This window comes from Osmerus eperlanus, chromosome 25, assembly GCF_963692335.1.
Source record: "Osmerus eperlanus chromosome 25, fOsmEpe2.1, whole genome shotgun sequence".
NCBI lineage: Eukaryota > Metazoa > Chordata > Actinopteri > Osmeriformes > Osmeridae > Osmerus > Osmerus eperlanus.
In genome coordinates, this window is record NC_085042.1 from 4312348 (window position 1) to 4333971 (window position 21624).

Consider the following 21624-nt stretch of genomic DNA (forward strand, 5'->3'; position numbering starts at 1 on the left):
ATAATTAGCCTAACAACTGTGACACTTTGCTAAAAATCTAAGTCAAATATCACAGGCCAACACAAAATCGTTACAAATCCAACTTGAAACAATGTCTGCATATAGGAAAGTACTCTTTCCCCATCCAATGACCCCGATGGTCATATGACACCAAGTGTGACATTTATGTGGAGTGATATATAACTAAACATTTCAGATGCCTTTGTGTGCGATGTATGTTATTTTCATACATTTGTATGATTTAATCCATATAGATTTGTTGTGATCATTTGAACCTGAGACCTGTTGATCTGCAGTTGAGGGCTCTACCCACCGAGCTCCACCCTCAGTGGTGAGGACATCATCCACAATAGGCTACACTTCTTATCATGTAGGAAAGGCTAAGTATAGCACATAATTAATAATCATTAATAAGTTACTTTAGCCAAACACAAACACGACTAGATGTGTGTTCCTTAATCTAAACAACATCCTGTTCTGGAATGTAAGGTGACTCCATCCAGATAGCAAGCTATAATTAGTGATAAACTGGACACAGGGATTTTTTGTTGTTCATGGAAACAACTGAATTGATTTATTGCTGTGACTCGTCACGTTGGGTCTGCTTCACACATCTCTTGATCTCGGTTCCTCCCAAAAACCTTATCGGTTTTGACAAGCGTATTAAAGTACCTACAGCTAAAACCGTTCATTTGGAGTTGAAACTCAAGACATCAGCAAACTGGATGTTCATTACAAACGAGAGCACAAAGTGTTAGGCCATATCTTTATTGTCAGAACAGAAACATCAAAAGATTCACATACCACTCAAGTTTAACTTGTAAAAAAAGTGAGAAAGTCTTCTTTCTTGAGGCTGAGTCGCACTCAAATACAGTGTATACGGCTTGTGTGATGTATTATGGTGTGTGTGTTTAACTCAATGTTATTGGGGAGTCTATAACTAGACAAGTCAGAACCATCATAATACATTGTCCATAGTGTTGTTCTTATGTAGGCTATGCTACACTAATTGTGAGAGTGCTGTGTGCATGTCAGTGTGTGTGTGTGTCAAGTCCAGTTTGATTCGTCTCAGGTCTCCATGGCATCAGAGGAGTCTTTGACACAGGACAGTTTATTTGTGTCCTCCATATCTCCGGTGTTTATTAGAGACAGATCCAATTGTGACAAGGGCATCCGCCAGTACTGAAATGAGTTGAAACGGCTCAAGTCATCTTCTTCCTTGTTCACGTGTTTGTGTGTGGCCTTGGGTGAACATGAAAAGAGGAAGTATTACAAATGAGACAGGTGTAGATTTGCATTAAGAAGTCTTGGTCAACTCGGCACTATAGACTTTAGTAAAGGGTTAAGACACAAGAAGATAATCTGGATGAAATATACCCAAGTGAAAGGCAACAGCGTGTGCTACTAGCGACATCTAGCGGTCATAAGAAATTGGTGTCTTCGTGGATTTCTTAGCAAGCGTATTCGAACTAGTACACATACACATCCCCACAACTGGCCTACTTACAACTTCAGGAGAAGCGGTTTTGGAAATGCTTGAGTCCTCTCGTGCACGTTTCTTGGAATTTGTTGATGAAGATGCCGAATTTGCACAGCTCCTGTCTAGGAAGCTTCCAGAACTCATAGTCGGCGAATCAAACGACGCGCACATACGATGGTCGATGGTTGCAATCTTACGTGGCTGCATCTTTCCACGATGTTCCTCTTCGTCTTCGAAATAAAACGGCCTCTTTCTGCACCGACTACCCAACAAAGCGAGCAAGGATGGCGGACTCAAGCCCCCGGTTGCAGCCATGCTTTCTAACTGCGTATCAAAGCAGCCTGATAAGCAGACGCATCTTTTGGAGGGAACGTCGTGAAACAAAACTTGCTCTGCTCGCCTTTTCGTCATGAATGCAAGCTCCACATGTATATCACAGGTAGTCGGAGAAGTTGATTTGTTAACTTCAGCGAGTCAGTAGTCGCAGATGCCGTTTACGACTTCAATAATCACTGGGAACACATCGTGCGAAAGTGAGTTGGAGCTCGACGTAGAGTGGTGAATCTATCCAATGGGAGCGCGTATCCGGCGTCCATGTCCGCCCACCACCAAGTTGTTGCGCATCCACTATAATCACTATATAAATAACATGTTTAAAACAAATTACCATAAAAATGTGCCAAACAACAAAACTATTTTTAAAAGTGTATGTCTTTATTATGACGCAAAATCCAATAAGTAATGCTGGAACTCATTCAGAGTCCCGCCTTAAAGTTTAAAACAACTTTTATTTTCAAACCCCTTATCGCCAGCAGACAGACAACTAGATGCTAAGACGCATTTGCTAGGCTCAGGATTCTCAGTCATAGCATAACTTGGTGATACTATGTTTTGCAATAAATACATTGGGTGTGTGATGCAGACAATTCAGGCCATGGAACTCCACAGTAATCACTCCACAACTATGGCACATATTACTGGCAGGCTGAAAAAAATGCATATAGATCTGGTCAATAGTCTGTCACCTGTCAGTAATATTGCATGTCTATACCACCACTAACGTAGTACAATAAAATTCCACAAAACTCTCACTACATCATGACTCATCATTCTGTCCAAACCCACACATGGCATTGCAATGTCACAATGTGAAACTTGTGACCAAGTGTGTACTTCTGTGCTTAAGGGTGCATCTTCTGTCCTTAACCAAGCACACACACTTCTCAGACAGTGAGTGGAGGGGGAAACTGGCAGCTTCAGCGATGACGTGATACAAAAAATAACGGGGAAAAAAATCACCAACATCAATCCACTCCATGTCGTGGTGTTTCCTTAGTTCTCCTTCGTGTCCGGTTCGTTTTTATCATCGCGTGCCTCGCTCTCCGTTCTGGGTGACGTCGCACGGCCCGCGCCGGACGTCACGTCAGACTGTCGCCAGACTCTTGCAGCCGCGGCGATGCCGCCGGGTGGCCCTGCGGCACTTCCTGGAGACCGTTGGCATCGGCGTACAGGTGGGCGGGTTTCCGAGCCACGAAGAAGACACAGTCGTACAGGTACTTGAGCATGGAGCAGGCGTTCTCCGTGTAGGTGGTGTGGACTGACTCCCTCTCCACCTGTAACGGATCAGGGACGTCTTAAACATCTTCACGCACGTTACACTCGAGCATCAGAACACGTCTAGTTCATCAGGACTGGAAAACCCTGTTCCCTGAGAGAGTTACCGTTCTTATACAATCTTGTTGTTCAAATCCTATGTTGTCACAGCAGATTCTTATGATTAGCTGGTTGACAGAGCTGAATCGGGTTAGTTCCAACTGGGTTTGGAGGTAGGTAAACCTACAGGAGGGTTGACCTCTAGGAACTGCGTTGGACAGCCCTGCATTAAATAGTTGTGGACATTTCTGGTTCAGAAAGTGGAGCTTCCACCCAGCCACTCGGCTGATTCCAATCACCCAGACCGGCTAATCAGCACCAATCTTACAGCTCATTAGTGACAGCAGCTGGCTCAGTGCATGGGGTGGACACTTCCTGTATCGGATCCAAACAGTTTCCAAACGAATGTGCCAGAGTGTTTGAGACTGCAGGAGCTGAGGTGCATCAGGGTGTCTGTTCACGTCACCACCCCCCCCCCCACTCACCTCCATGTCGAAGCCGTATTTAATGATGGCCGCCCTCACGTCCTCGTAGCTCAGCTCGATGGACAGCTCGTTGGCCATGTTCTCAAAGTGGTAGAGCAGAGGCCCTGGGCAGCCGAGCGAAAGCACAACCTTGGTTTAGTGAAGCCTCGCACACATTCAGCAGCCATTCACCCTGTCACCAGCAATTCACCAACTATTAACTAAGTATAAACATTATTATAACCTCATTCACTAGCTATTCACCAGCCATTCACCTACTATTATATATTGACATTACTGTAACCTCCGTATTCAATGGTAATTCACACATTCACCTGGTATTATTAAGGAACTGCACATTCACCCACTAGTGTATCCCATCGTGGAGACCAAACAGAAACAAAAAACTGCTACGTGTGCTTAGGATGAGAATCCAGAAAACTGACCACTGTTGAGGCGTATGGTCTGTTCAGGGTTGAGGTCTCACCCAGATTGATCCAGACGCCGCCGGGTTTGAGAATGTTCCAGATGGTCTCGATGTAGTCAACGACGTTGTGAGCCGTGTCGATGAAGAAGCATGTGGCCACGCAGTCCCAGGACTCTGTAGAGATAAACATCGAGATGTTTGTGTGGGGGTGGAACAGGTGTCGGGGGTGTCGCTCGCCAGTGTAGCTTTCTCCCTCGCTGGGCCACGCTGGGGTTCAAATCTCACTCACCTGGCTCGGTGTACACTTCCTGGAAGTCTCCGGCAACCATGGAGAAGTCAGAGGTTGGAGGCAGGCTCTGGGGGTTGACATCGGGGAAGGTGATTGGCCGGGTCTGGTCAGCTGACCTCTTGATGTTGCTGAACTGGTGTATCCATGGATACAAGGTGAAGGAGTTGACCTTGTCACATCTGCAGAGAAGGAAGAGAGTTTGAGGTCAAATATTCATGCACTTTCTGAAGAGAACCTTAATACTATTGGGACAAATTTTCTTCTGCAAATTCGAGTGTAATATCTTCTTAGTTAAAATGTTTCTATATCCTTCCCATTCTTCACAATTTGCTGAGGTTGAATCAATATGACACATAGAAGCAACTCATCCAACAGCGCCTCTGTGTGTGTGTGTGTGTGTGTGTGTGTGTGTGTGTGTGTGTGTGTGTGTGTGTGTGTGTGTGACAGACAGAAATACCTGTTGAGGACAAAGTTGGAAGAGAAGAGCATGAAGAAGCTCCACTCATTGCCTTGGCAGACGTAGCCAAGGCGAGCAATTTCCCACGCCAACCGCCCAAGCCCCGCCCCTGGCACAAGCACGCTCACCTTCGACAAGTCACTGGACAGAAAACCAGCATACACATCAGGAATACATCATGTCAAAACAACACTCAAATAAACTAAACGTAAATGTCAAATGTGTGCACAAGTGTGTGTGTGTGCGTCTTCTCACTATTGGTCACTGGGGAAGAGTCTCTGGACTTCCTGGATGAGGGGCAGGTAGCAGGAGTCTCTCTCTGCCTGACCCGCCTCACTCCAGTCTCGCACAAACTGCTTGATGGTTGACTTGAGCTTGTCCATGTCGAACGTCGTGGATGGCCGCACCTTCCTCAGGTCGTCCTAACGACACAAAGGGACCATTACAAAGGATAAACGGACATTATGCTGACACTGAAGGTGGCGTGTACTGAGTGTGTGTTAAGTCAGTCTCACCTCTTCGCCGTATTCCATATTCTCGAACATGTGGACACAGTTGAGTACGATGGCTTGCAGTACATCCTGGTTGTGGTCCACACAGTACTGGATGCGGGCGAGGTTGGACGGGACCGCCGGGAGAAGCATCTGATGGTGCTGTGGAAGACTTCGGTACTGACTCTCTGCGCGCTTCACACGCTCTTGTACATGGATTCTGGAATAGCAGTTAGGACGCTATTTACGACAATATGACATGACAATATATAAAACAAAGCGTGCCAACTTGTCAAGGATCCTAGCACTTCAAGCTAGCTCTAGCGCGAACAATTTCCACACATCGCCGTTATGAAAACGATTATATAGCACCACATAGCTAGCTTGATTTTTTTTTTTAACTGTCAGTAAAAAACGTCTAAATTACATGGTCATTATTATTCAAAATAATGGCGAGAAACAAGCGACTGTACATGTGAACTTTGTTGTGGTGGGTTAGCTAGCTATCAAGCTAGCCAGTTAGCCTGCCAGTTCTTATGTTAAAATCATTGTGTAACGTTATCGTGTCATTGCAGTACCTATAATATCTAAACGCATCGATCACTTTCCAAAAGTGTTGCCTTTCGAGCTTCGCCTCCTCTTCCGGCGTACATTTAGCCCTTTTCTTATGAAAATACGCTTCTGCTTGCTCTCCATCCGTTGCTAGCTCCCCGGTTTCTTCGGCCATGTCTGAAAGCACCACACAGACTCAACCAATCGAGAGAGAAAAAAGACAGATACAGGAAAAGCAGTCGATCTTGATAACCTGATCACAATTTCTGACTATCCATCACTATGTTACGTCCACATACCCATCATACCATACTACTTAGCCTAGCAGGCCTATATCTCATGACACAGTGACCCCAAAATGCCAGCATGTTCTGCTCAGGTACCATTCTGCATTTCCATGGGAGTCAGCATACTTTTCTGGCTATTTGGACCGACAAAACCATTTCCCGATTGTATGCAGATACTGCATGCAATAGGCTACTTTGCAGGGCATTTGCACTACCTACTAAAAGTCAAAAGTCCTAGTCCTATCGTGGCTACACCTGATAAGAGGGGCCTGAGGAGAGAGTTCCGGTTTAGAGGGGCCTGAGGAGAGAGTTCTGGTTTAGAGGGGCCTGAGGAGAGAGTTCTGGTTTAGAGGGGCCTGAGGAGAGAGTTCTGGTTTAGAGGGACCTGAGGAGAGAGTTCTGGTTTAGAGGGGCCTGAGGAAAGAGTTCTGGTTTAGAGGGGCCTGAGGAGAGAGTTCTGGTTTAGAGGGGCCTGAGGAGAGAGTTCTGGTTTAGAGGGGCCTGAGGAGAGAGTTCTGGTTTAGAGGGGCCTGAGGAGAGAGTTCTGGTTTAGAGGGGCCTGAGGAGAGAGTTCTGGTTTAGAGGGGCCTGAGGAGAGAGTTCTGGTTTAGAGGGGCCTGAGGAGAGAGTTCTGGTTTAGAGGGGTCTGAGGAGAGAGTTCTGGTTTAGGGAGGCCTGAGGAGAGAGCGCTGAAGTTGGACCCTTTTCCCTGTGGGACTGGGAAATGTACATTGATGCATATCAAAATAAGCGAAGCCACTGACCCTGTTTGGAATATAACCCAGAGTAATGTCTGTATAAATACATTACTATAAAAATACTGATAGCTTACACCACTGTGTATATAGGCCTATAGTTAATGAATACTTATCGATAACTATGTCATGCTGTAATTAGGCAAAACGTTCTGGTGTGTGTGTGTGATGTTCTGATTTGTGTGTGAGTGTTACCCTCGACCACACCCCATCATGTCACACAGGTGTGTTGGAACAGGAGTGGGACTGTTTCCATGGAGAAAAAACCCCCCAACATAAATCCCCTATGCTGAGAGACTTTATGGTTTCTGTGTGGTATTGACGAATAATGTCATAATATTTGAACCTAACTCTCATTCAGGTACTTTTGGGACTGTTGGACCTGTTGAAACAAAGCAAACCACTGAGTCTTTTGACAAGACATCTGGCGAGGGTTTGTATTTGGAGTTCTCTCTCCTCCAGTGGCTCCGTTGCTGCTCCGCTCTGGTGAACTGTCTCACCCACCGACCGGACGCCCAGTAACCCACTCTGCCAGACACCGGGGTGGTATAGGAGCAGTGGGAGGCATGGTACCTCTTCTAAAGGTAAACCGGTAGACTTTCGCGTTCAGTCAACACTTGGGAAGGCTCCAAGTAACGATTTTGGTAGGATACTAACCGCTAATTAACGGGATGAACTGTTAATCAGTGTCTCTTGACAGCTAATCGTTGCCGGGATGCCATATATTTCAGACGAGTTGAGATGTACACCTGCCCCTCACCTCTAACCATGACCCCTCACCTGTCCCCTGACCTCTCTCTCCAGGAGTGGACACGGACGAGCTGGACAGCAACATGGAGGACTGGGAGGAGGAGACCATCAAGTTTTTTATCAACGAAGAAATCATTCCCCTCGGAGATCTGTAGTGCCCTACGCAGGTAAGACACACACACACTCATACACACACACTGTCATACACACACGCACTCCAATATCATCATCTACCTAAACTCACAAACATTCATAGGTAGAAGACAAATCTGTACATTTTTGGGCTGAGATTTTAAATACTCTTTCCTATCTTTCTCTTTCCTCCTTTCCTCCCACCTCTCTCTCTCTCTCTCTCTCTCTCATCAGTTCAACCATCTCTCTCCAATCTCCAGACCCCTCCCTCTCTCCTTTTGTTCTGGTTATAGAAATACAACAGTCCTGCCCCCCTCCTCCCTTCTCTCCCTCCCTCCTCCCCCTCTCCTGGACTCAGTTCTTACCTGCTTCCCTGGGCTGAGTGGCAGCTCTGGTTCTAGAAATATAAGAGTCCTCCCACCCTCCTCCCTTCTCTCCCTCCCTCTACCGGTCTGGTCACCGTCGTCATGGGTGCGGAAACGCCCACGGCTCCAAACGAGGGGGGTGTTGTGAGCGAATTTGAGACGTTAGTGTTTTTTAGGATGCTGAGATGGCATTACAGTGGTTTGTATCCTCCTCCCTTTAGACTCAGAGATGTTCTACTCCTCCTCTCTCATTGGCTGGACAGCCTGGGGGCGTGTCTCCATAAAGAAATTAAAAAAATGAAAAAGGTGTAATCGTCTGTGTGGTTCTGTCAAGTTAGGTTTCATGTAGATGACTTGTGCTCGGTAACTACAACCTAGCTATTGTTTTGGGGGTGGTTCTATGCCCTTTGTCATATACAGGGATGTTTATATTTATATAGTTTTACTTGTGTTTAAAAAGGATGTTTCCCACCCTGCCGTAGGGTCGGTTTGCACGCTTTTGTCGCTATGGGAACAGGTGTGGTGACAATGTACCAATCTGAGTTAACAGTGCATGAAGTTATCTGTAATTCTGTGTAAAGTTATTTGCTGAAGCAACGTGACCATGAGGCCAGAGCTCTTGTTGTTTTCCAAGACACAAGTCTCAAGGAAAAAAACTGAAAGGTTAGAAACAAAAAAAACACCCCTTTGAGAGGAATAAAATAGTGTAGGCCACATTTTTCAGTTTATGTAGAAGTAACCATAAATACCAACACATTTAGATTGTGTGTTCACTTTCATTCACTTTATTAGTGCCCAGGTAACTCACAATGTACAGTTACAGAATAAGTAATAAGTATAATGAAAACACAGGTAACACAATAGAATGTACATTGATGCATCAAAATAGGTGAAGCCACTGACCCTGTTTGGAATAGAACCCAGAATAATGTCTGTATGAATATATTACTATCAAAATGCTGATAGCATGCACCACTGTGTATATAGTTAATGAATACCTATATAAAACGATGTCATAGTGTAATTAGGCAATACATTCTGGTATGTGTGTGTGATGTTTGTGAGTGTGTGTGAATGAGTGTGTGATGTTCTGATGTGTGTGTGTGTGCACTAGGAGCTGGGATGTTTCCATGGAGACTCATGTTGTGTCCCTGAGAAGGGTGAGGATGAGGATGAGATCGTATTAGTGGTGGGCATAGATACATTTTTTTAATCTAGATTAATCTCACTGTAATCTTGGCGTTAATCTAGATTAATCTAGATTAAAATGGCTCATTTGAATTCCGCCGAAGGCATTCAGAATATGTGTGCTACCCAAATAATGACTAAAAGTAAGTCTTTGAGAACGGGTTTCTCAAGCCAGGTGGCGCATTAGACCAGGAGCTCATCTCCTGTTTCCAAAATGCATCACAAACTGCTTGAGAAAGCTGTTAGAGCTTTGCTGATGGGCTTGCCTCGGTTGCACTCGAACATCGTAGTTTGACGACGACTCTTCCCCTGCGCTACATCAGTGCTTGGCCCGGCATCTTCCGCATTAGCTAAGGGATGCTTTGCGTTTAGGTGGTATTTGAGACTGGAAGAACTCCTACAGTAAACTAATTCCGCATAGCACAAGGTGCAAACAACCTTAGTCTTGTCGAGGTTTCCATTGGGAAGCTTCATAAAAATACATTTTCCCTGAAGCAAACCAGGCGGCTTCATAGCTGCATCCATGTTAGCACGTCACGTTTGATGTGATAATTTCATACACAAGGCATACACACAGGTTCGAAGACTCCGTTCTCGCCCTCTACAGTGCAATTCGGCTAGGTATACATTCGCGCTAAAATATCAAGGTGAAAGTCATCATAGCTTGCGTAGTATAGACCCAGCTCCCAACCCAACTTTGAGAATAGATTAACGGCGGAAAAGAAATTATCGCCCGATAAGAGTCTCACGTTAACGCAGCGGGTTAACGCCGATAACGGCCCACCACTAGATCGTATTAAACCTAAACCCTGTGTAGAGGGGCTCAGAGAAGGTGGTGATGAATGTGTACAGGTGGGTCATTGTGTCAGAGGAGATAATGTAGAAGGACAGAACGCCAGCTGGCCAGTCCAGGTAAACTCCTACTCTGCTGGGGTTAGAGAACATGACAGGTATTAAAGTGGTTTCATGATTGTGATGAACAGAGAGTCTAGAACCAGACCAGCGCAGACACCAGGATCTGTCGTTGTCTCCAAGTGAACAGGAAGCACTGCTCCCTCTCCTAATGATGCTTCTATACGTCACTCCTACCTTAACCCTCGTGCTGCCTTCGGGTCACATGACCCAAAGGTTCATAACGAACCATCGTTGTGTTTACCCAATTTTACCCAATACAAAAACAAATTAAAATAATTTTCTTTTAACCTTTGCAATGTGGGGGGTCTGAGACAGCCTAGCTGTTAAAAGAAAATGCTTCACTTTGTCTTTGTATGCGGTAAATCTGTCGCAATACGACGGTGGGTCACAATGACTGATGGGTCAGAATGACCCGAAGATAACACAAGGGTTAAACCACCCCTCCACCTCCCAGTAATGGCGTCCAGTCAGACCCTCTCTACACAGCACCTGCTGCACTTCATCAAACCTCTCTGGGTGATCAGGATACAGCTGGTCCTCCTTCACCCTCCTGTTCTCCTCAGACAGAGAGAGTACTCTGTGAGCTATGTTTGGGTCCAGTGTTGGATCACAGGCATCTACAGAACAGAGGAGAGAGGCTGGATCAGAACGGTGTGTGTCTGGATGTAACCAAGTAGAATCGGTTCAACTCACTCTTCAATGAATGATCAGATACACGTGTTTACATTTCCATCTGGTCAGTGAGTGAGAGGTTGTTTCTGTCAAATGGTCAAGTGTGATTTTTAGTCAGAGGATTCTGGGATTGAACCCAGTAAGAGTGGAAGCATTACTGACGAGCAACACAGTGACGCCAGGTATAGTTTAACTGCCTCTGTGTGTGTGTGTCAGTGAGTAAATGTGTCAGTATGTACTGTATGTGTGTATCTCTAACCCCACCACAGACACAAACACTATATCAACATCAAGTCTCAATGTTGGATGTACAAAACAACACTTACACTTCTTAAGCAGCTGTGGTTTCACCCAGATCTCTTCATTGTGGTCCAGACTGTGAGAGACAGAGAGACACACACAGTGTATGAAGAGTGGTCAGGAACAGAGATGATTAACAAAGTAAAGGGACCTGGCTGTGTGTGAAGAGTGACAGTAAATAACTCCTTTTCAGGACCTGACTGTTCTCAGACCAACATGAGAAACACAGAACATCAAAACACAAACAGCTTTTGTAACTAGGCGCCCAGAACCTCACCAAAACATAATTCTATAATAATGATCAACTACTCAGCATTAAACATGGCAAATGAAGAGAAATATATCAGTGACCAACACTAACTTGAGTTTCTCCAGTCTACAGAGTGGACCAGAGAGAACCGTGTCTCCTGGGTGATTGAAGCTCAGGTCCAACTCTCTCAGGGGGCAGTTTGAGCTGAGAGCTGAAGCCAGAGAAGCACAGCCTTCCTCTGTGACTCCACAGAACGACAGCCTGCAGAGAGAAGTGAACAGGACGTTGCAACACTGCTGCCCTCTGCTGGTGGGTGTTGTTGACATCACTGGGTACATTGTTGACTGACATACATTGACTTCTTCAACATGTTCTGTGTCCCTGTCTGGTTCCATGTGTCTCTGATCACTGACCTCAGGATCTCCAGTCTATGGTGTGGACTCTTCAGTCCATCAGAAAGCAGCTTCACTCCTGAATCCTGCAGGTCATTGTGACTCAGGTCCAACTCTCTCAGGTGACAGTTTGAGCTGAGAGCTGAAGATAACTTTCTACAACTGTCCTCCGTTAGGTAACACCTGTTTGACCTGAATCAGACATGAGGAAACACATGATAACATGAAGATTTACTAGTAGACAGGAGTGATACTACAATGATATATTCCACAAAAGTTCAAATGCATCTCTAGTCAAAAGTATTTTCAATGACAGTGTTACCATAACATGATCATGTTAATCATAACATCCTCTGCCTGTGACAGTCTATGTCCATCAATGTGTACTGGGTTATGTTAATGTGAAGACTCCGCTACAGGTACTGACCTCAGTGTCTCCAGTTTAGAGTGTGGACCTCTCAGGGCATCAAAGACAACACTCAGGTCATCATCCTTAATCCCCCCAAGGTGCAGCTCTCTCAGAGGACAGTCTGGTGACTGGAGGGAGGAGGCCAGTGATGCACATTCCTCATGTCTGAGTATGATGTCAGTCAGTCTGTAGAAACAGAACATTCATGAGCTGCAGTGTGATGAAGTGGTTCAGACTGTTGACTGGAGGTCTCTTGACAGCCAGGATTCACATCACATCTACACCTCTGTCATACCTCTTTGTTTCTCCTGATACATAAAGATAATATTCCTGTTGTTACAGAGAATTTTGTAGTGTTTACACTACTTTGATAAAGCATGTGTAATCCATACAGCAAGTGATGTACTAAATGTAAGTTGTGTTTAGAAATACTCTAATTCACTCTGCTGAGTTGAATATTCCCTTTTGAATGGTTACTATGGTAACCTAGCTAATAGTAACTGAGTGATAGACTTATATACATTCAAACAACCTCCCCATCTCTCCTACCTTCTGTGTCCTATAGTGAATCTGAAGGACGGTGAGTGGTCTGTAAAACAACTGAACTCAAATATACTGCTTCATAACTGGCTCTGAGGATGACCATGTCAAACTAACCAACTGTCCAACAATGTGTTCATGTTTGTGTTGTCATCATGTGAAGACTCCTCTACAGATACTGACCTCAGTGTCTCCAGTTTAGAGTGTGGACCTCTCAGGGCAGCATAGATAACCCCCATGTCATCATCAACAACAGATAACACATGAGTATCCTCCAGGTGCAGCTCTCTCAGAGGACAGTCTGGTGACTGGAGGGAGGAGGCCAGTGATGCACATTCCTCATGTCTGAGTATGATGTCAGTCAGTCTGTAGAAACAGAACATTCATGAGCTGCAGTGTGATGAAGGTGTTAAGACTGTTGACTGGAGGTCTCTTGACAGCCAGGATTCACATCACATCTACACCTCTGTCATACCTGTGTGTTTCTCCTGATACATAAAGATAATATTCCTGTTGTTGCAAATCATTTTGTAGTGTTTACACTACTACTATAAAGCGTATGTAATACATACAGCCAGTGATGTACTACATGGGAGGTGTGTTTAGAGATACACTGATTCACTCTGCCACGGTCAACTGTGTCTTTTGAATGGTTACTATGGTAACCATTGGGGAGTCAGGTGGCTGAGCGGTTAGGGAATCGGACTAGTAATCTGAAGGTTGCCAGTTCGATTCCCGGCATGCAAAATGACATTGTGTCCTTGGGCAAGGCACTTCACCCTACTTGCCTCGGGGGAATGTCCCTGTACTTACTGTAAGTCGCTCTGGATATAAGAGCGTCTGCTAAATGACTAAATGTAAATGTAACCTAGCTAATAGTAACTGAGTGGTAGACTTATATAAATTCAAACAACCTCCCCATCTCTCCTACCTTCTGTGTCCTATAGTGAATCTGAAGGACGGTGAGTGGTCTGTAAAACAACTGAACTCAAATATACTGCTTCATAACTGGCTCTGAGGATGACCATGTCAACCTACCCAACTGTCCAACAATGTGTTCATGTTTGTGTTGTCATCATGTGAAGACTCCTCTACAGATACTGACCTCAGTGTCTCCAGTTTAGAGTGTGGACCTCTCAGGGCAGCATAGACAACACTCAGGTCACCCTCATCTATCCCGTCCAGGTGCAGCTCTCTCAGAGGACAGCCTGGTGACTGGAGGGAGGAGACCAGCGATACACAGCCCTCATGTCTGAGCTTCATGTCAGTCAGTCTGTAGAAACAGAACATTCATGAGCTGCAGTGTGATGAAGTGGTTCAGACTGTTGACTGGAGGTCTCTTGGCAGCCAGGATTCACATCACATCCAGGGTTCCTACACCTCTACAAACATCAAATTAAAGACCGTCTTATTGTAATATTAATGTTATTTACTCCTTTGACTAAACTTACTAGATAAACAGACCCCATACTTTACCTTTAAACACGTGTTTTGATCTACAACCAGGACTATAAACACATTGAATGGAAAACGGAGCCACTTTGTCCATCATGGTCAGAGGTGTCCTTTAGCAGCTGTAGCGGTTGTTAGCAAGAGCACGAGAAGCTCCGTTCCCGCTGCCCACAAAACTAAACTGCTGCTCAGAAGACTGTTGTCCCGTACCTAGCCTGACGACCGATCTGAACAAAACAGTAGCCATCACGACACCGTCCTCTTTGAGTAGTTCAGTGTTGATGAAACGTCGTGCAGACAATCCCAAAAGGAAATTATATAGCCTATAATATAATCCAGAGATAATCGCAAACGGATCAACCGAAGTCCTCGGCTCGTTCTCAAGCTCTAATATTCACCACGATTATTGGGGAATATGTACTTTGTCTGCTCTGAAATCTCCCTCAACTTCACCGCAGACAATGACTGCGGTGAAGTTGAGTTCTGACTGGCTGCTGCAGGTCGGGAGGTTATCCAGAGGAGAGCAGAGGGAAGCAGATTCTTCTTCATGATGTTGGTCAGCAGAACATCAACTGGACACTCCTTCGTGACATCAGACACTCTCTCATTGCTTTGGAAATCCAGAGGACATCTGCATTCATCCATCCCATCCAAGATGAACAGCACTTTGTGGTTGTTGAGTTTCTTCACATCTTCTATCTCCTTAAGCTCTGGATGAAATTCCTTCAGAAGACCATGTAGACTGAAGCCATCCTTGATCAAATTCAGCTCTCGGAATGGAAGCACAAAGATTAAATCTATATCCTGATTGGATTTCCCTTCTGCCCAGTCTAGGATGAACATGTGCACTGAGATGGTTTTTCCAATGCCAGCGATGCCCTTCGTCAGCACAGTCAAGATATTTGTCTCTTGTTCATCTCGGGGATTGAAGATGTCACTATAGTGGACTGGCATTTCTGATGATGGTTTGCCCTTGGATGGATATTCAATCTGCATGATCTCATGTTCTTTATTGACCCCTTCACTCTCCCCCGTTGTCATGTAGAGTGGAATGAAGATGCTGTTGAGGAGAGTTGTCTCATCTTCTGTGGTTCCTTCTAAGATGTGTCTGAACTTTATCTTCAAACTATCTTGAAGTTTCTTTTTAACTCTGAGTATTACTGCTAGGATAAATACCATAGAAGCACATATAAACATAGACTCCATATATTACCAAAACTATATGTTATATACAGTGTATTTAACAATGGATTAGTTTATGTACAAATGTTGTTGGCTAAGGATACATTAATGTGCAGGATGTGGTCTGGTTTTCTGCACACTGGAGACTCACTACTCACTGTAGAATGAGACAGAGGGAGAGAGATAGAGAAGGGGGGGAAAGGGAGAGAGATGGAAAATGGGGAAAAGGAGATGTGTGGATGAGAGGGGAAATGTAAAGACAGTAAACAAGGAAGTGATGATGGAAGGAGGTGTCAAGAGGGACAAAGAGAATAAGAGACAGTTACTGTCAACACTTCAACTGCACTTATAGGATTAGTAACATACAGTTGTGGTCAAAAGTTTACACACTTGTAAAGAACATGTATAATGAAGAGGTCTATCATTAACCACTGATCAAGATGAAGAGAATGAGAAACAGTGACTGTCAGCACTTCTACTGCACTTGATTAGTAACATATATCAATAAATATACAAATCATATATCAGAGTTATTATGTTATTATAATGTTATCCCAGAGTCTCAGCTGTTTCCAAAATAAAAGGCTAGTCATCTTACCCTGGTGGTTTTGCATTGCTTTGTGGGTCCTGGGATGTGCCCTCTATATTATGAAAGACAAGAAGATTTAAACACAGAAGTGAGTGTGACTTGGTAGCAGCCTGGAATCTTCCAGACTCTAAACACACATGGCACCAATGAGGTGTGGTGATCAGGTAGACTCAGTGAAGATCTGCCTAGGTTCACTTTTACTTTGCTGAGCATTCCCTGTGAGTAGATTGATACAGAGAAGAGTTTTCTGTACATTTCACATTGTTTCACATTTTTCATTGTTAGAATATTAGATAAACAGCAGATGTTAGCAGAGCTTACCCAGGTCCTGGACCAAATAAGGTTCTGTCTCCTGGAGGATCCTGTAGAAGGCTGATTTGACCGTCCCTTAGGTTAACGCCTTGTACAGCTTCCTCATCTGGTCCTGTCTGGTCGGGGCAGCTTCTATCTTGGAGTAGCGCTCAGGATGGATCATACCCTTCTGTAGCAGGGTATCTGCTATGGGTTTCACCATGGTAACCCTCTGTATGAGAGAAGACCTGTGTCCGTCCACAAACTCTGCTTCTGGAGACAATATACATCAGAGAGAGAGAGAGAGAGAGAGAGAGAGAGAGAGAGAGAGAGAGAGAGAGAGAGAGAGAGAGAGAGAGAGAGAGAGAGAGAGAGAGAGAGAGAGAGAGAGAGAGAGAGAGAGAGAGAGAGATGGCAAGAGAGGGAGAGGGGGGGGGTGGATAGAGAGGGAAATAAAATAGAGGAGAGGGAAACAGAATAGAAAATAAGCATCTGGAACAACTACAAATACTACATACTAGATTTCTGTCAGGTCCAAAACAGAAAATATTATTAACATTGTATCTCCTGTCAGAGATGGAAAGCAGAAGTACTTAATATTCTGGTAAATGTACGTGTGTCTGGAGTTACATCTTAGTATAAATACCTCACCTCTGTCTTCACCTCTCCTCTCCATCTTAGAGTCAGTCTGTCTATCATGAGAGGGGAACAGTCTGAGAAGAGGAAACAAAATTACAAAAGTATTGTGCATCTTGAGCATTGTGTTCTCTCTTTCTTTTTCTAGTGGGTCACTCTGAGCCGCCCCTTAACCCTCGTGCTGCCTTCGGGTCACATGACCCAAAGGTTCATAACGAACCATCGTTGTGTTTACCCGATTTTACCCAATACAAAAACAAATTAAAATTATTTTCTTTTAACCTTTGCAATGTGGGGGGTCTGAGACAGCCCAACGGTTAAAAGAATATGCTTCACTTTGTCTTTGTATGCGGTAAATCTGTCGCAATACGAAGGTGGGTCACAATGACTGATGGGTCAGAATGACCCGAAGATAACACAAGGGTTAACAGCTTTGATTCTTGGTGTACTTATTAAAAGGTCTATGGTTTTACATTATCCTGCTCCACGACATCCATTGTTTACTCACGTATCTGAGAAATCTAATGGTGTGTTATCACCATAACTAGACTATCCTGACCCCTGGTAGAAGCCCTTATGGTGGCTTTAGTAGCCTATGTTCTACAGTACACATCTACTGAAAATCCCCATCTACACAGAATCAGAGCCAAAGAAAAAGAGAATGGAAGTTGTTGGTGTCGCAACTCTCTTTTTCTATGGCTCTGTACAGAATAAGTTGTAGAACTTGGTTTTAATCACAAATATTGGAAAAGTATTCTTCTTCCTAGAATAAGAACCCATTTTCACATCCTATAGGCTATGTGAAATTAAATTATGTTGTATTACGCTGTAACAGTCCTGGATAATAGTAGGTAGATAAAATACCACTTAAATATTCCCTATTTCCAGCCTTTTCATCGAGTCTGTAAACCTTCGTCTTCCGTGAAACATGGATTGTATAACTGACTGAATTGCAATGTTTATGCAGTAAATGACAGCGTTTTAAAAAAGAAAAAAGGCCTAATACTAAATTTAACCAGAAAGCAGGAAGTCGGTTACCAAATATGGAAATAGTTGACCGATTCCACTACAACGTTCAAACCGAGAAGGCGTTTTGATCATCGACCTACCTGTTTTATAGAGGAGACGGAGACAGATGGACTACTTTTAAATCTCGAATAAACTAACGATCGATTGTGTAGGCAATATTTATAGTCTAGGAGCGAGTTAAAAACTGTCATCCACTTTGCGAAGTCTTTCGCCTTACTTCCTAATACGGAAATACAGAACTAAATGAACACAGAAATAAATGAGGAAAGAAATAAATACAAAAATAAATAAATACAGAAATAAATGGCCATGTAAAAAAATGAAAAACTTAATTAATATTTTGTCATACATTTATTTATTTTCATTTGTATTTTGATATGTATAAATAGCCTAAATGTATTGATACATCTATTTTTTATTTAGGCAGGTTTGGTCCATACTGCCTAGGGCAGGGGTGGGGAACCTTTTTTCTGCCAAGGGCCATTTGGATATTTATAAAATCATTCGGGGGCCGTACAGAATTATCAACTTAAAAATGTGCCTGCTATATTTGGTCAAACATTTAATTAACTCACCCCTAATGTGATGGCTGGAACTGCTTCTCTTTGGTGAGGTTTGTGATGTTAGCTGGCACGGATGCAGCCTGCTTTGACTAGGGGTGCATCGAACATTTCTTGGGGGGTATCATGATTACGGAAAGGGATCGTATTATTTTTTATATTGCTACTATTTTTGAGACTGCATATCGATCTGAGTGTTAATCAGACGCGGAGCCATACGTTGTAAACATTCAGGGCTTAGCCCAAACCAACAACGTATTCTGGGTGAAGTTTTTTGGTACATTGGTACGCAACGCTGCGCGCCTCCACGGTCCTCTTCCACATATTAAAATAGTGCTGCTGCCAACGAATAATGCACCTAATAATATGGTTCCTGCAGTGCCATGGCGGGCCGGACCAAATTATTTCGCGGGCCGTCGGACCCTGGCCTAGGGCCTATAAACTATTCTATGAATCAACCTTTCATGAAAGCTGCCACACACATTAAAACAGTCAACATTTTATTGTGAAGCAATCGATCACATGTTCATACAAAGTAGGCTACAAATTCCATGCCACATAACTCGTGTATTTATTTGGTAGGGTCCACAATCTTGCCCATGAAAAGAATGCTGTCAGTCACCGAGTCAACGACCAGCACCATGAAAGGACGGTCAAACTTCAGGAGAGGGGCGCGATTTAAGGACAACGGGACGATGCCAACTCCTGTAGCTGCTGCAGCGGTCGCCCCCAACTCGTCCACATCTAAGGTGGCTTGGTGCACCACCTGGAGGCAAGAAAGTAGCACAGTTTACACCTTACACTGCACCTCAACCGTACCTCTTATGCCTCAAACAAGTCCGTCTGAGCAAACTTTTACAATAAACAAAAAGTCAAATTTTTATAACTGTCATTTGATTTCATATGATGTGTTGATGACGTTTTTACAACCTTATCTGAACTCACCTCAGATACTTTCATCTTCTGACTCTCTGAAATGCCACTGAAGTCAGCGACATCTGTGAACATATCCTCCATTCCCATACCACTCAGGACATCCTTGAGGGAGTAGGATGTTTTGATGGAGAACTTGGGGATAGCTACTTTGTATCTCCTTCAAAAAAAAATGTGGAGTAAAAAAACAACAATTTGAAATAGAGAGTGGGTTCTAATATTTAGTTTCTCTGCCCAAATTGCATTACAGCTGACACATTTGCACATGCACAAACAAATTCATTGATTCCTACTCAAAGAAACCCCTAGCTGTATGTCCATAAATACACATCCATCCATGCATCCATACATACGTATACACAAAAGCCAGTTCATACTTAGCCTGCATCCACTTGCGCCACTTGCTGACATGGTCCTTGCATATGACCTCCTCCAGAGTGTCCAAGCCTTTCTCTGGCAGTGCCAGGATCATGGTGTGGGTGTTGTTGAACTTAAGGCGGAGGACAGTGGTGGAGATCTCCCTGTCATAATAGGAACTAAAATGACTCTCCACAAACATCATCTGGACCTTAACTGTTGATTGGTCATTGATGCGGAAATCGTCCTCTCTGGTATCCTTAGGGTCAAAAGGAACCTCCCATTTTCCTAAATTGGATAATAGACAACAAACACTGAGGTCAAGGTGGGGGGGAAGAAAGGATAGAAAACGTCCTCAACACTAGTTCCCTCTATCCAGTCAGTGGGGGATTTGTTGGACATTTATAAAATGGCGTTGTCTTACCCTTGAGGTAGATGTAGCTGAGAAGGTACATGACAGTGCTTGGGTCCAGGTCCGTGACCAACTTGTCTATCTTGCCGTATGTTTTCTTCCCCACAAATGTGTTAATCGTGTCCGTGGCTGTTGCGGTCTTGGTGAAGTCTATGTTGAAACTGTCGGAGAGGTAGAACTCTTCCAAGGCCCCCAGGAACTCGGGGTTCACAACAACGCCGTCCTTGATGAACAGGGCCCCTCCGATGCCCATGTCCCCGGACGAGCCGTTGCGTGCGACGGTGATGATGGTCTTGAAGGCCTCGTCGACCGCCTGCTGGGTCAGAAGGGTGTTGTTGAAGCCCAGGCCGCTGAACAACTGCTGGTGGGTCTGACCCCTGGCACCTATGGACAGCGAGGCCAGGGCAAGGGTGACACTCATCGGGGAGAAGAAAACGTTCTTGCCCTGGGATCCGGGCTGAGTCGTCAGGTTCTTGTAGAGACGGAAGGCAAACTCGCTGTTGCCCAACTTCACCAACCGGTGAAGTTGGGAGAGGTTTTTGCCGTTGTCTCTGTGATGGTGCCCGTGCTCATGTTTGTGTCCATGATGGTGTCCGTGCCCATGTCTCTCTCCATGACCTTTGCCCTTTCCATGACCTTTGCCGTGGTGGTGGTCGTCACCTTCATGACCTAAGCCTGAACAGATCACTGCCAAAATGACGCAGAGACACAAAGCCGTCCGCATCTTGGTAAACTAACACAAAAAACATGGTGTTACTGACTCAACAAGAATACAAGAACTTGGGTTCAATTGGGTTTGCTGTTGTTCGTGGATTGTGATTTGGTGACAGTCTCAGTCGCTCTAATTATGTAAACATTGTCTTAAAAAAAAATTTCAGCTGTCTAAAAGCAAATGTATGATATCAAACTTCATTTGTACACTGTCGTTTTTTTATAAGCAATGTCAAAAAGGGCTTCACAGAAACCCACAGATAAGCATCGATATCCAACCAACCCCTTCGGGAAGAACTAGGGTAAACATAAAACTAACTAAAAAATAGAGAACATTTTATTATTATTATTTTAAATTGTCCTTGCCTATCCTCATCTTTTCAAAACAGTATTGTTAAATTGTTCCATAAAATCTAGTAGAGAATAAGTAGTTACTGTACTCACCTGGGTCGCTTAACAGATTAGAGCTTTTCCCTAAAGTCTGTGCACATATACTAAATCGAAGATGTCCTTTTGTAGGGGGGATTGAACTTTTAACATGTTTGTTTGAAGCCACATGCCCTGCCTCCATATTTGTTTTGTGTAATGATTACTGCTTATTGATCAACAAGATCTCCAGCCATGGCACTACCCTTGTGTAGACATCACATGGAACACAAACACCATTTGGAAAGGTTACGCAATAAACCACAGATACAAGGTTT

The 21624-nt window shown here is 44.2% G+C and overlaps 4 protein-coding genes across 4 annotated transcripts; all 4 read right to left on the minus strand.

Annotated features, from left to right (window-relative positions):
* Positions 1–2173: 2173 nt before the first annotated feature.
* Positions 2174–6005, minus strand: carnmt1 (carnosine N-methyltransferase 1). The gene is made up of 8 exons (XM_062451216.1): positions 5840–6005; positions 5286–5481; positions 5026–5192; positions 4771–4911; positions 4314–4492; positions 4085–4198; positions 3619–3722; positions 2174–3093 (listed from the first exon to the last, which is right to left on the minus strand). Exons 1-8 carry the CDS (start codon positions 5986–5988, stop codon positions 2899–2901), a joined length of 1245 nt encoding a protein of 414 aa, XP_062307200.1. The 5' UTR covers positions 5989–6005; the 3' UTR covers positions 2174–2898.
* A 2843-nt stretch (positions 6006–8848) lies between these two features.
* On the minus strand, positions 8849–14435 carry LOC134011767 (ribonuclease inhibitor-like). The gene is made up of 8 exons (XM_062451207.1): positions 13874–14435; positions 12952–13134; positions 12247–12414; positions 11841–12011; positions 11539–11688; positions 11204–11253; positions 10642–10822; positions 8849–10392 (listed from the first exon to the last, which is right to left on the minus strand). The coding sequence occupies exons 1-8, from the start codon at positions 14056–14058 to the stop codon at positions 10077–10079; spliced, it is 1404 nt and encodes a 467-aa protein (XP_062307191.1). The 5' UTR covers positions 14059–14435; the 3' UTR covers positions 8849–10076.
* Positions 14436–14607: 172 nt separating this feature from the next.
* Positions 14608–16029, minus strand: LOC134012328 (NLR family CARD domain-containing protein 3-like). Its single transcript, XM_062452121.1, has 2 exons — positions 16001–16029; positions 14608–15559 (listed from the first exon to the last, which is right to left on the minus strand). The coding sequence occupies exon 2, from the start codon at positions 15424–15426 to the stop codon at positions 14608–14610; it is 819 nt and encodes a 272-aa protein (XP_062308105.1). The 5' UTR covers positions 15427–15559; positions 16001–16029.
* A 2965-nt stretch (positions 16030–18994) lies between these two features.
* Positions 18995–21490, minus strand: LOC134011770 (hibernation-specific plasma protein HP-55-like). Its single transcript, XM_062451210.1, has 5 exons — positions 21365–21490; positions 20222–20942; positions 19818–20085; positions 19453–19600; positions 18995–19273 (listed from the first exon to the last, which is right to left on the minus strand). Exons 2-5 carry the CDS (start codon positions 20931–20933, stop codon positions 19079–19081), a joined length of 1323 nt encoding a protein of 440 aa, XP_062307194.1. The 5' UTR covers positions 20934–20942; positions 21365–21490; the 3' UTR covers positions 18995–19078.
* Between the last annotated feature and the right edge of the window lie 134 nt (positions 21491–21624).